The sequence below is a fragment of the Thermobia domestica genome, chromosome 15, assembly GCF_964235325.1.
Source record: "Thermobia domestica chromosome 15, izTheDome1.hap1.1, whole genome shotgun sequence".
In the NCBI taxonomy this organism is placed as follows: Eukaryota; Metazoa; Arthropoda; class Insecta; order Zygentoma; family Lepismatidae; genus Thermobia; species Thermobia domestica.
Window position 1 is genome coordinate 153,162,356 of NC_137468.1, and position 15,152 is coordinate 153,177,507.

Sequence of the window (15,152 nt, forward strand, 5' to 3'; positions counted from 1 at the left end):
ATGTTGGGTCAGGATGCGACGTCTTCCGATTGTACATTTATACTAGTACTAAACAATAAACTCCATGGTTCTGGATAATCAATAACCATTAGAACGCTCTAGAAAACCATTAACCATTAAACAACCATCAGATGATAAGATCTGCTGTCAACAGTCTTTTCTCAATGTTTGCGTCTGATAAAGAGAACGTTAGGTTCTTGAAACTGTAATGTATAGTTATTAATATAATTCATTTTGTTCTGATCAGAACTGCGTTTTAATGGATACTAGTACTAACCAAGCATATTATTGAAAAATAAAAATCAATAGACAAACAGCCAAATAACAAACACGCATTATACCCATTAGAGATTGAGGAACTTTTCCTTGCTATCTTATACACCAATCCACAATACTACTGCAATAACAAAGTAATTGAAAAGAGATCAGTATTAATTAATGAAATAAATTAAACACTGTTCTTAAGTTTCCACTACATAATTTTTATTATAATTGCAAGTTGCAAAATCATTTGTTTTACAAGATTACAATCTTCTTAAATGTAAAAAAAATACAATAACAAAGAAAAATAGTAAATATTTTTGAAGTTGCAAACAAAATAGTGGTAACTGTTCATTGTAAACAACAATGAGATATGCATATTAAATCTGGATCCATGTTGAAATACCAGCATTATTTCACATATGTGTACGAGCATATGAAAGGGGACCAGCCGGTGGTTAATGATAGAAGTAAATCTGTGCATGAAAATGGCATATTTTGAAGCACTATACAGTAAACAGTTTTACATAATGGAAATTCTTATTTTGTTAATGTTACAATTATACTCAGATAGCGTAGATCAGTTATTACTTCTACTACATATGAAGAAATTTTACAGCACCATTGCCTCATATACGTATAAAATAGACTTTTTTGAATGCGATTATATATATACACACACACACACGTCTGAGTGTCCACTTTCTAAATGCATGCACCCATACATATGTTGTAACATTACAAGAAAAACGTTGAGATGTGTAACCGGCTAGTAAACCTATATATTTCATAATTTCTTAACATACACAACTTAATATTCTGATCAGATAAAACAAGTAAATGCCTTTTTATCTTATAAATCCAAGAAAGCAAATAAATAAAAAAAACGCTACATCATAGGAAAAGACAAGTAGACCCAACAGTGCGAATGAAAATTCAAAGAGTCATTAAACGTACGATTCGATTTTATAAGGCACAGGATGATGATTTGGATAAAACATACCTACTGTTTCCCTTACCCCCGCCATGTGTACGTACAGCTTAAAGTTAATAACGTTGCTTTCTTTCTAAAATTAAGAGGCCCCGTCACGGCGAAATCAAAATATCGCTGGTTTTACAGTAATTATGATATCTTCAAACAGATAAAAGTAATCGAAAAGTGGAACAAGAGCTCACTAGACAATATTATTTTACATGAGATACCGTTATCACGACTCACTTATCTGCTTTCGATTTCTAGTCATTTAAAGAATCGGCACTTATTTTTGCGTTTACAAATGGCTGCAAACGCAAAGCTACTAGGTGATTCGTGATAACGGTATCTCATGCAAAATGATATTGTCTAGGGCGCTCTTGTTCCACATTTCGATTCTTTTATCTATTTGAAGATATCACATAATTACTGTAAAATTAGCGGTATTTTAATTTCGCTGTGATTAGCCCTCTTAAAAGTATACTTCATCACAAAGTCAACACTCGAAAAGTAGGGACTATAGAAAATAAAAATATCTCAATAAAGAAATTAGGGCGACTTCCGATTTTTACACCAAGCCTCCGCAAGTGCAGACATTATAATTTTGAAGTAGAAAATGTGTGATTGGACCAATAATCGAACCTGAGACCTTAGGCTCATCATGCTTATGTGCTAACTCACTGCGTCACCCAGTCGATCTAACTCCCAACCACACAATTTCAACTATTGAGGACGGTGTTGTCTTTCTTTCAGACCACATGGAGTGTACTACAACTTCGTTGAGTTTGGACTGCCCCAGTGTCTGCTGGGAAGTCCAATCACAACAGAAAGTTGTGGTATCCTGACTCTCCATATAGTCTGAAAAAAAAGAACACCGTACTCAAAAGTGTAAATTGTGTGACTGGAAAATGGATCGACTGGGTGGCGAAATTGGTTAGCACACAGGCGCGATAAACCTAAGGACCTGGGTTTGATCTCGAGTCCTGTCACACACTTTTCACTTTTTAAAATTATTAATAATGTCCACTTGAAAAACTGGTGTTTAATCACTGGCTGATCCACAATTCCCATTAAAGGCCAAAAACATTTGGTTGAATTCGAATGTAAAGGTAAACCATCCACATTAATTGTAATAGTTACCAAACATGTTCCCTCATTTTCTACCAACAACTTGGAATTTACAAATGGATAAACACATGGAATCAAACCTGATGACCTTTTCTTCACAATATTATGTTCTACGCCAAAGTATTTAAATAGACCCCCTGCACGTGTATCTACATTGGAGCAATTGTATGTAATAGAGTTCGTGCGTCTAAAGGAAGTTGAGGGAAACATTGGTTTAAAATATGTAACAGATTGGTAGTGGCTGTATTAGTTATGTTATATTCCTTTGCCCACTGCATCAACTTCACTTCCAAAGAATCAGGAACTTCACTATCACTCCACACTCCAAAATCACTAGAATTATCATATTCACTAGATACCTCTGAAATGTCGAGGTCACTGACACGTGGAACTTGATCATCATTTCTGCACGAAGTTTCATTCGCATTGTTATCTGAATCTAGTTTATTAGTTTTCTTTGTTTCTTGTCCTATTACTTCTGCAGAGAGAAATTTGTATTCATTAACAATTTCTTCATACTCCTTTTGAATCTTGCGGCGCTTAGATCTGGCAGAATCTCCAAAGCTTTCTTTTTCCACTGTTTCCTCCATTTTTCAACTATTTAGCTGTCCTTTTAAAATCGAAGAATTGGATGTAGGTTCAGTAGCTGGCCTCTCATCTCAACCAGAACTGCAAATAAAAGTTAAGTAGCTTATTAGCACAAACAATCCCCTCAAATGCAACGTAATATATATTTCATATGTACAAAGTGAAAACAGCCGAACTTAATTTATAAAATATAATTTAAATACATTTGCAGTTCGCGATTTTCTAAAGTAAACAAATAAAGGTCCATTCTACCACTGGTTTAGCATTTGCAAATTCTGCGCTTCGCGAATGTCAATACTGGGTAGAAATTTTCATGTACACCTCAGATGAATACTGGAATAAAACTTTCAAAACAGACCCTACCAGAGCCCTTTGTCCTTCCGACTTGTGCCATATACACTTAACACCTTAAAACTTATCGAAATAAATAATGAAGTGGAAAAAATATTTTTAAAACTTCATTTGGCAGTTCTTTTATTTCAATCTTTTTTAAATAACATTTTTCTCTTGTAATAAGTGTTGCGAACCAGGGTTGGCAAAAAGCGTTTTCTTACAAAAAATAAAAAGTCAACCTGTTTCTGTGATTGATTAACAAAAAAATACGTATGGACAGAAATAAATTAACTTGGCCTTCACGTATTTCCAGCAATGGGGTTATAAAGGACAAAATCTACAACTCCTATACGAAGTATATTCGGGAATCGAAATAGTACTTTGCGTATAGAGTTGTGCGGTTCTATTTGTGTATTTTTTAGACCAGGAAATTCCCGTCATAATCATGCCTGCGTTATTATTTATCAACAATATTAACAAGTATGTAACGTCATTTTAGTGACATTGTATTGTAATCAATACGCTAGAAATGACGTTTATAAAAGTAATGAATGGTTGAATTTTAAAATAAGAATTTAACCCAACACAGGGTTCTTACAAAATTACTTTTATCATTTTCCCTGATTTCCAGGTGCAAGATCACCTATTTTCCCTGACCCGCGACATTTAATAACATAATGGTGTACTGATGATGAATGCCCGTAAAAGCTAAATAAAGACTTGGGGCAGTGATTCTCAACCTGTGTGCTGCCAAAGATCAGCAACTTTCCGTTTGTAACACTATACAGTAGACACAGAGCCATACAAAAGGCTAATAATAGTAGACCAGTGTAAGTTATCGAAGGAATTGCCATTTGAGCTAGTGAAGAGACTTTATAAGACATCTTCAAATAATATTATACACTAACGTTAAATTTCTTTATATAAAACACTAAAAGATTAGCCATCCTTCTGCACAACAAGCAGCTGTAACTGAAGAATTCTTAAAAAAAATGGCAACAAAGTGATTCTATAAATTTCGAAAAAAAATAAGCGCTCCTAAAAGTTTAGTAAACAAACAAAAGAAAACCGATACTTTAATGGAATTTCTCAATATTTCTTTGAATTCAATAAAATGAAAAATAAAACAATGAGAAACTTTTCAAAATAATGTGTAAATGTATATGCAACTATGAGAATGCAAACCCTCAAACGCAAAAATATTTGAAAGTTTAACATAATGAAAGTTATGACGAGCGAACATTACAGCTGCCCATACCAATTCCTACCGATTTTTTTTCAGTTATTGCAATAGATCCTACTTGGTATCACAACAAAACAAATTTATTGTTATACATATTATTAAAAGATAACGAGAATTTTAGGAATGACCCCCCCCCCCCCCAAAAAAAAATGCATCAAAAGATTGCGATCTTGGCCGATAATTAGTTTTCGGATCAGGAGCTACAAAATTTTTGAACGGCACCTAAATGATTTTTTTTTTTTTTTTACGGAATAAGCTCATACAGAGTTAAGTGATAATTTTCTCTTTCTTTTCCCGTTTCTTCCAAAGCCGAATTGTCTTTTTCTCGCACATTTTACAGAAGTTCAGAGTTCTGAAGTTCCGCGTGCGTAGGCCAATCTACCAGTTGTCGTTGGGCTAATGAAGAAGCCACTTACAAGTTGTCTACCAATAACTTTTCTTAATAGAAATACCAGACTCTACACTTGAATTTCTATGTGAAATAATCAATGTCACTCTCACAAGACTCCACAAGTGTTAGAATTCACTTTTCCCACTTAGAACTGATTTATAAAACTCATCAAGATTTGAATTAAAATAAGACGCTTTTAGACGGTTGAAAAAAAAAAGGTTCGAACTCTTTCTCAACTACCTCTGTTTTAACATCATCGAGACGAAACGACTGATGGAGTATTACCAAGCACTTCGTCATCCTTATCCGGGCAATTTTAGGTTTATACAAGAATACCTCAGGATCAAAGCATGAAATGGCACGAGTAAGAGGATATTTTTCGAGTATTTCTTTCAGTAGTGCCTATCAAAAATTTTCGACAATCAGTGAAGAAACTGCACTTGTTTACTTCCTTGACATCTTTAAGCTTCCCAATGCAATTTTTTTCTCCCGAATCCTATATCTACATTCTTTGGGGCTTTCAAGTTACTTTTAACTTCTAGAGCTTGCCCGATATGTGAATTTTGGACATCGTTTAAAATTTATTTCAAATTTTTTGACATTTAAATAAAATAAAATAAATAAATAAATAAAAATAAAAAAATATAAAAAGAAAATTGAAAATTCTCTGTATTGGGGGAAAGAAAAATTCTTATAAAGCTAAATAATAATAGTAATAACAGTAAAATTAACTATTTTTTTTAAATTGTTCATTGTAAAAATTCTACATGTATGCAGGCCGAGGCAAAAGTCTGGACATGTCATATTTTCAACATTGCTGGAGAAATCGGGCAATACCTTACGATGGAGTAATAATAACATGAGGACCGAACGCCTTATGACGATCATGTTGAAGGTAGTCACCGTACGTTTTGTCTACACTTTTAATAAATAGTTATATAATAATTAGCTTGGGACCAGTTTGTCCTAATATGGCGTAGAAAACAAATTTTATGTCAGCTGCGAGCAAATTTGATTCATTAAGTTTTACTATGAAAGCTAGAAAGTAGCTGTGTAAGATTACGTTATTTTGCATGTAATCCAGCTAGGCACTCTCATTGCATGACCGCACAGAAACTGTCTTGGTAAGTACTAGTAGCAACAACTGAGTGATAAGCCAGATAAATGAAAGAGCATTTATTTAGTTCTTGCCCAAGATACCGACAGGTCAAATATTAGAAAATCTAAGCAGTGACAAAAGCCAACGAGGAAACTATAACGAAATTTAGGCCGTCATTTCGAAGTGGGGCATCTTGACTTTTCCCAAGTTTACAGGAGAGCGATTTAAAGTTCTACGGGAAATTTGATTTTTAAATCTTTATATCGCCGGAACTATAATGAAGTGAGATACTGCATTTTAACAGTTGATAGAACACGTGGAAGTCATAATAGAAAAACGCACTTTTTTTCAAGTTACGCCCCTTTGCGTTTTCACCCCTGAATTTGTAAAGCATACAAGTTGTGTTTCGCGCATATTATCGGAGGAAACGAGCATCAATGAATAGTAAGTAAATCCTATAGGTCTGTTATCCACGAATGGAACCTACACAAGATTCAGTCACAACAATAACGCACATATGAACCTCAGATCGCGGGAGGAAGGAGGGGAAGGTGGCATTTTGCTCAATGTACTTGATAGGAGTGGTGACTGTCCAAAATTTGTCCTCAAACAAAGTGCATATTAGACAGGAGTTTCCAATCAAAGCATACCTTTCAGTATTTGCATTATTCTCAGGGTTCTTAGTGCTTCTTTACCCTTTCTACCGGTCCAGTTGAATTTCTTTGCTGCGTCGTTACTGAATACTTTTTCTAACATTCGTCTCACTAATTTCTCAACACTTTTACCACCCAAGGTACTCAAAGCTATTTGCTGTAAGCAAATATAATAAAAGCAGTTATAATTATACATATTACCAATACACTAGTTGTTACTAACGAATAGCAGGACACAATGAACTAAAAATATCAATTTATTTCCTTGCCTAGCATAGAAACGAAGAAAACTAGAAGTAATCGATGAAAGGGTTCCCGCTCGTTTGGCAAAATCAAATTTCCTGACTTTTACAGGTTCTTAAATACCACTACTTAGAGATGTTTAGATAGCATATATTTGTACCAGTGCACAGAGCAATACAATTTGCACACGAAAGAACGGAAACAGAACATTTTTAATATGAAACATCCCGTAACAACTAGCCGGATAAGGCAAACAGTAAAATATGTTATTATTTCCAAACATGAAAATAATGACGAACCGAATTTAAAAAGGATAATGAAGCATAAAGAACATACTGTGCAAATAACGAATAATTTTCGGAAAGTGGAATGCCCCTTTAACTGAAAGTGACATACCGTTTAATAATTCTTGTACCCAAGATTTACAATGAAAAATACTTAAAATGTGTAGCAAATATACAATGAAAAACTTATTTCTCTTTAATCATTTCGCCAACACTGAATAAATAATTGTTTTCTTATGATACAAAAACAAAGGAAGCAGGGATGCTACTTCAGGGATATTTCCATTGCATTGTGTATAACATTTTGTTTATAATCTAGATACAACACACACGTTACATAACAGCTTAAGATGCGGGAAAATGTTTAAGTCATGACCATTTTCTATAGGCATATTCTTAAAATTCTCCTGGTGGGAAAACCCTGAAAGTCCCTGTTAGAATGGCGGAGCCGAACTTGAGCCCAAAATACAACGAACGCAAATCCAAGTCTCTATAAAATAAGATATGCCCTATAGGCTTCATTAGGTTATGTATACTGGAACGAAGTTATTCATAATCGCTTCCGCGGTTGTGAATATTCATATTACAACAACTGAGACATTCATAGAAACAGATGCCGAATGTTTCTACCACACACGCCCCAACATGACACGTTAAGGTCGTTGACTGCTCTGTAGCGGCTTAATATATGAACAATTTATGTGGCATGTTATATAGATTCATACTAGGAGAGACGCCAATTGCTGGTATGAACAAGTTTATTTCTATCATAGTTGCTGCATTATCAATGTTCAAAACTACAAAGGAAATTATGACCCACTTTGTTTATTCAGTTTAAACTTGCCACGTGTCATTGAACAAATGTAAGATACCTAATGGGAAGTATCACCCCGTATAATATAAAAATACGGAAATTACGGTCTAAAATACTACAGTGAGCTCAAAACCTACCAAACTTGTAGCATTATTTTCATTGTGTGCCCATTCTTCCAGTGATTTAACCGACGATACCGTTTCACAGGGTAGAGTCAGACCGTCGGGTAATACCAGTGGTTGCGAAATTCCCGGTGAACGTAAATTTCCGTGGACGTATCCCAGTATGCGTGACTGGGTTTCTTCTATGCGTTCCAGACGTCCCTTAATGTTCGCCAAATGCTTAGCAATAACCGTGAAACCTGCGGGAAAAATGAAGTATAACCTGTATTGCATATATAATAACTTTTAAGAAATACAAAAAAAAAAAAAATATATATATATATAAAAGGAAAATAACTTTAAACTTTTTTTCTTTTTTTTTGTAACATTACGATTTCGAATGCTCATAATTTCGGCATTTTTTGTTTAAGAATGTTAACCCTTGTGTACTACCAAGAACACTTTTACACAGGAATTACATAGGGTCTTCTAGAATCCCACCTAAATTATGTTCTTTACGCAGAACCATCAAAGAGACAACTTAAATATTTAGCATGCATCTTTAGCATAAACTCGAGATAGTCTGCAAGAAAAGATGAACTGTAATCTCACTTGTTTAACAGCTGTAACATGAGAAAGAAATCTGGGGTTCCAAAAGACCCCATGGTGGTACACAAGAGTTAAAAATAGTACTAGACTACTAATAATTTCTGAACTTTGTTTTCAGAATTTTATTCATTTATTAATAAATATTTGCACCAGTTCAGTTTCATAGAGGGTACAAAACCAACCAACCATTTCTGCTTTCAAAGATATAATAGTTAATGGGTGAAGGAGTTTACTTCTGCCAGCCTCAAATGCATTCATTGCAACATATTTTGAATGTACAATTCTAGGATATACTAATTTATATGCCTGCTTTCAAAACCCGATATTATGATACTGATCTTACAGTTTGGGTATTCTAATTCTCCTCTCAGCCGTTCAGTCCAGCTTATCTACTGACCGCAAACATGCTCTGCACCACGCGGGAGTCTGGTGCAGGGTGGAAAATACTAACAGTGAGTTTTTTCTTTTAAACAGTGTTATCTTTAATTTAATAATTTCTTTCGCTTTGGATAATACATCTCGAGACCTGAGAAAAACATTGGGAATTAGAGTTAAATGTTAATTAGCTATGAATTTTCATAGCAAATTTCCTAATTGGGATTAAATTTCGAATTGATTCCCAATCTTTTACTGATTGCAATCCCAAACACTTTTTCATATGCATTGAGGAAAAAGTATATCAACATTCAACAAAATGATACATATATATATATATATATATATGTGTGTGTGTGTGTGTGTAAAATCGGCCGGTTCAGAACTAGTTTACGGCATGAAATGCATAAATTTCGACTCAAGTTATGTAAAATGCACAGGGTTTTCAACCTTGGGTGCAGATGGGGGGGGGAGGAGAAACACCCGAAATACGTCCCTGAAGTCTGCATTGGTCTCCTCTTTCTACTTTTAACAAAAATTGTTGTGTTCAGTACTCTATATCTTTGGCGAAGTTTGAACAATGCAGACTCGTTTAAAAAAAAAAAAAAAAAAAAAAACAATAGTAGGCGTATTTCCGCCATTAAATAAAAAAAAGTGTGCCTTTGCGCCAAATATCATAGTTCCTTCCACGTACAGATACAGTGCTACTTAAAAACACAATAAATAGCCAACAACCAGGCCTAGCATATATTTCGCGGTTCCACTCGAGCAGAATGTTTTACCAAAAAGAAAATTTATAGCTAAATACGATGTGAAATATCTTTTGTGAAAGAATGGAAGTGTGAATGTAAGAAATTACTGTCAGTGCACAGCATATTTAAATGAATTTTGAGTGAGTGAAAGTGTGCGTCTCCACTATCCTCGTTTATGCGTACACCCTCCGTCGCTGACGCGCCTGCACCATACGGACGCACCCCGTCGCTTTCGCTCGCGCCTCCCTGCTCTGACTCAGACAGCATTCGTGTTTCTTAGTGGCCACCTAGTACAAGTTAGTTCGTGTTTTATGCATTGTAGTTTGTGTGCCATACGTCCATACTGTATTTATACTGAGCCCCAGGGTTGGCAAAAACCATGGCTTTTATTGAAAAAACCAAAAAACCAGTTTTTTTGGTTTAAACCCGTTTTTTTTTTTTTTTGGTTTAAATAATTTGCTCTATGTATTAATATCGCATATGGACAGAAATAAGCTTTTTTCGCCTTGGTGTTAGTATGCAACAACCGGGTTATGCTGGAAGGGGGTCACATAAGCTTAAAGCGGAATCCAAACTGCTTCTCGGCTTACATCCAAGAGAAATTGTCCTCTATTTGAACTCGAAACCGGGACTAATTGGCCACAAATGCGATACGCCTGCCGACTCACTCACGAAGGACTCCTGGTAAAAATACGTTGATTAATCTTTACATATTTGTCAATATAATCATCAAGAGTCATTAGGACAGAAGGACAAAAAGATAAACAATTGCACAATGGAACCATTATACAGAATTACATATGGACAATTTCAAAGTACTACAGAGTACAGAAGAACTAATATAGTCCAAGTCAGCTCACTACGACTTTTATTAGTCCAAGTTAAAGAAATAGGCATTTATTCCGAAGTTGGGCGTCCGCTTTCACTACGTTTTTTTCGCTGTTATCTCCTTTGCACACTTTCTGCAACGTGTTACTGGGTTCATTAATCCGTGCTCTTCACAAACTTTTAAAAGATTTTGTTCGTTATCAACGTATTTGCTTCACAAATGTTAAAACTGTGAGTTCATTGCCCTTGTACATTCGCCATGTTAATAACATAAATGCTCGTTTCTTTCCCACAATACAACTGTTTGGTTACCTTGCGCCAAGTAGTTCCCTCCGCTCGCCATATTGTTCCATGTTTATAACCTCTTATATAAAACAAATAAAGAGATTTTTCCAGACTTGTGTATTGTCAAGCACACAAACGATCAAATTACCCATATCTTTCCTGTAAATTATAAATAATTTGCTGGAAACGGACGCCAACTTTGGAACTTAACCCAAGAAATATAACTATTTAATTTGCATATCAGTAAGAAAAATGAATAAAGATACGAATTATTTGAGTCCACTTAGGCTCTGACCAATTTATACAAAAATAGTTACCAAAGATTCTTGTTATTTCAATAATTGCCTCCAGTGGGGTTTGTATGACCCTACTCCCGAAAAAAGTACGGTACTTCGATGTATTTTATCAATAGTAAACGTTATTAAAACGAAACAATTTTTAGAATTTTCCTTTGGTTGCATAACAATAGTAACAAACTATAAAAAAATCACAAAAGAAACATCCATAAAGTTACATAAAAAAAAGTTGCTTTTGTAATATAATATCTTTGAGTAAAGAATGGGGAATTTAGGTCTAAATATAGTACGAATAATATATGGGAGTGAAACGTGATAGCCCACAAATATGTGTTCATCAAAATTTTACGAATAGTTACACTTTTACGAACATTTTTTGTTTTTTGGTTTAAAGCAGATGTTTTTTCTTTCTTTTTTCTTTTTTGAAAAAACCAGCTGGTTTAAACCAAGGTTTTAATCATGGTTTAAACCAGGCAACCCTGCCGAGCCCGCCTGAAGTCAATCTGCAAGTAGTAATGGAGCTCCTCCAGGGTTTGAAAGAAACCGGGTCTTTTTGAAAAAGCACAACCCACCTGGGCCCATATGGGTATTTTCCGGTTTAATTGGGTTTTTTCGAAATATTTCAATGTCTCTTGATTTGTAGTGTCAACACCTGCTATTTTGAACAAAATGACCGCGATTTTGAAATTTTACATTGGTATGCAGCCAAAGTCTGTACAGGAAATTTACAGAAAATCTCCTGATTGTGCCCTGAAAATTTAAGCTTAAAAGACTGAAAGTAGTACCGTGTAGTATGTGTGGTACAGGCAGACGAACGAATAAATGTAGATAGAATCATCCCGGGAGCCTCAATGACGTTCGCCAAAAATATTAATTTAAAACAAATACACAACTCATGTTTTATAAAATAAATAGTTTTATCGGTGAAGTTCACTTCCGATACTTTGTGTTCAATTATGGGAATTTCCCGAGCATTTCTTTCGCGATGTTTTCTTTCTTTTTTTTTTCTTTCTAAAATCCAAGCTTTTTTTACTGTACATCGAAACTTCTAGTAGTATGGAAGTTTGAATTCAGCACTTGAAATAATAAGCGTCACACGGTTTTCGGAACTCTGAGCATTACGATTCTTAAATTTGACAAGAATTTTTACGCTATTGCTGCTGTTGATTCTACAGAATGCTTATTGAGGAGGAGCAACAAATAACTGGACTAAACAGCTGTTGTTGGAAAACCAAATTTTACTTAAGAATACTTGTGCTACCATCAAAGGTAACCAAAAATAAATAAAATAATAATAATAATAATAATAATAATAATAATAATAATAATAATAATAATAATAATAATAAATAAGGGTTAAGTTCCGTAGCACCGGACCAATTTTAGGAAATTTACCCGGTCAATTGAAGAATTTATTTAAGTTTGCGAGTAAGAATGAGTGAAAGTGGGGTAAGTAAACTAGTAAAAGTGAAGAAAGCTGTTTTTGTTCGTTGTTTTTGATTTTGTAAGCGGCACAGTATGTTGAGGCGGAAGGACTATTTCGCGGAGAGGTACATTTGTTATGATATTGTAGCGCGAAAGGCAAGGTGTTGGGGAAGAAGGAAGAGCATTTCGAGGGCTATTTAGCGGACTATTTATTTAAGGAAACGAAACCCCAGGAAACTGTTGTGCACGATTTTCTTCTTGAAATCGGAAAAGTTTACAAGCCTCAGTTTTGATAAGTGACTTCCAAGTGAACGGGAACGTTGTCACTACCATACCCATCTGCTCCCTTCGGACGCAACCCCTTGCTCCGCTCGGGTCTCCCTGCCCTGACTCGGTTCGACAGCATTCGTGCTTTTTAATGGCCACCTAGCACAGGTTGGTTTGTGTTTCTGTGCTGTAGTAGTTTTTATGCCCCTAACGTAAAGTAACATAATTTGATGTAATCCAACAAAATATAACCGAATGCAGTGCATTTTGGTGCTTTTTCCAGTTTTCAAATTGGTCCGGCGTTACGGCACTAATGCCAAAAATAATACTAGTATTTTCACTAATGCAGTACATATTTACTGATAGTACCGGCACTCTGTGAGGGATAACGTTCCTCGGTGTCGCATTTGGCGAGCACAGTATTCACGGAAAGTATCTTCTAAAATATAAAATTGCATATTTTATTTCAAACAGGCTATAAGCATATTCTGCACTTTAATTTGTTCTATAATTATCTCAAGCTAAGAGAAGGTTTTTTCTTTTTATCCATTCAGTGCATTCTAAAGTTTATAAATGTCTTATGTTGAATGCTGTTGAGTACCTTAACGTGAAAGCATCTGATTCGCCCAATGAAAGTTCAAAATCTGATAAAAATCACTTTCAATATGATCGCCTTAGTTGTACCAATAAAAATACTAACAAAAAGCTCAAAAACCCAGATGGTTTTTTTCAAGTGGGTCCAACCCGAAAAAACCCGGTGGGTTTTATCGGGCAGGGCCCACTTGGGCAAACCCTGCTCTCCTCACTTAATGCATGCTCTGCTAAAAGGAATACAAAGCCCTAACATAACTTGAAAATATAGGAAACGTGTCAAAATTTGGTAGAATTGTGTGCTCGAGTAATGCCCATTCCAGTACATAAAAAACAAAAATCTCCTAACTGATACACACTGTTCCTCTGAGAACCAAAACTAGGCCTAATTGTTCAATATATTCGGCAAAGTTTCTGAAATTGGTTGGGACTTTGGCAATTCACTCAAAATCTAAGTACAAGGGGCATATGTCTTAAAGTTTATTGCATGCTGTTTTCAGTACATTTTGGCACTATTTCCCTTTTTTCAAGTGACTGGAGAATCGTTACTAATGCATAAACTTATACAAAGTCAAAGCATTATGTCACACTTGGGTGGAAGAGCAGAATTAACCTAACCTAATGTGCATGCGCAGGAACAATGCATTGTAGCCAAAGATAATCGGCCAAACTGAACCCAGAAATATTTATTAACTCTTAATTTCCATGCAGACATCTGCTGTACTGTAACCCAGTGAAGAGTGTAACTAGCTCACGTAAACTAATTTTGCCTTCTTAAAATGGATATTAATCATTTCAATGTTATTCTACATTAGCACTCCATGCACAATCATAACCTGTTCACCCACATGTTTCCATAAAAAAAAAGTATGGAAATTATTTTATATAGAATGATTATATAACCTACTTACCTTTCTTGTCTTGTCTTGTCTTGTGTTCTTCACTTATGAATAGTGCTGGTTTTTTGCATCAGGTCTAAATCTTTTTACAAAAGCACTTAAGTTTGATCACACTCTTTTTTCTGTAAGTAGAGAGACAACGCAATGACCACAACACTTCTAATATGGCGGTGAAGAACTGCGCATGATCAGTAACGCACTCTACCAACATCAAGTATGTTGGAGTTAGCGACCTTTACCCAACGATAAAAATCAGTGGTCGTGGGGTGGGAAAAAATGCTTTTCGTAGAGCGATTCCCCGTTATTTAGCCAACGCTAAAGTAACGTATTTCTTGGTTGGGAAAACAGTCAACTCGAGTATAGTTGCGTTAAGGTCGGGAGAATAGTTGGTTGGCCAACCATACATTTAACCAACGGTGGGCCAACGTACGTTTCTCCACTATAGGCTTGTACCGACCATCACCCACTGTTTTGACCAAATCCCACTCAATCCCCAACGGTGGGCCAACCAACCTTGCTACTAGGGTAAGTATTACAGTAAAATATCTCTAATAAGGATTTCTCTAAGACAAGTTTTCAAAAAAAAAAAAAAAAAAAAAAAAAAAAGCGATATATGGCAGATGTTCATACGGTTTTCTCTCTAAGGAATACAAAATAATTTCTAAACTTTTATCGTAAGAAAGCTAAAACATATTTAGGAGTCTAGGTCCATCT

At 35.1% G+C, this 15,152-nt stretch overlaps 1 protein-coding gene across 3 annotated transcripts; it reads right to left on the reverse strand.

Moving 5' to 3' along the window:
* Positions 1 to 356: 356 nt before the first annotated feature.
* On the reverse strand, positions 357 to 14,903 carry LOC145671303 (uncharacterized). Of its 3 annotated transcripts, XM_081740273.1 has the most exons (4): positions 14,451 to 14,903; positions 8,148 to 8,371; positions 6,667 to 6,826; positions 357 to 3,031 (listed from the first exon to the last, which is right to left on the reverse strand). In XM_081740273.1, exon 4 carries the CDS (start codon positions 2,950 to 2,952, stop codon positions 2,512 to 2,514), a length of 441 nt encoding a protein of 146 aa, XP_081596399.1. In that variant the 5' UTR covers positions 2,953 to 3,031; positions 6,667 to 6,826; positions 8,148 to 8,371; positions 14,451 to 14,903; the 3' UTR covers positions 357 to 2,511. The 3 variants fall into 3 exon arrangements, with proteins under 3 accessions (XP_081596399.1, XP_081596400.1, XP_081596401.1); XM_081740274.1 differs by lacking the exon at positions 6,667 to 6,826; XM_081740275.1 differs by lacking the exons at positions 6,667 to 6,826; positions 8,148 to 8,371.
* Positions 14,904 to 15,152: the final 249 nt, after the last annotated feature.

Coding starts and splice junctions, on each gene's coding strand:
- LOC145671303 (XM_081740275.1), bottom strand. CDS start 2,952: ATGGAGGAAACAGTGGAAAAAGAAAGCTTTGGAGATTCTGCCAGATCT.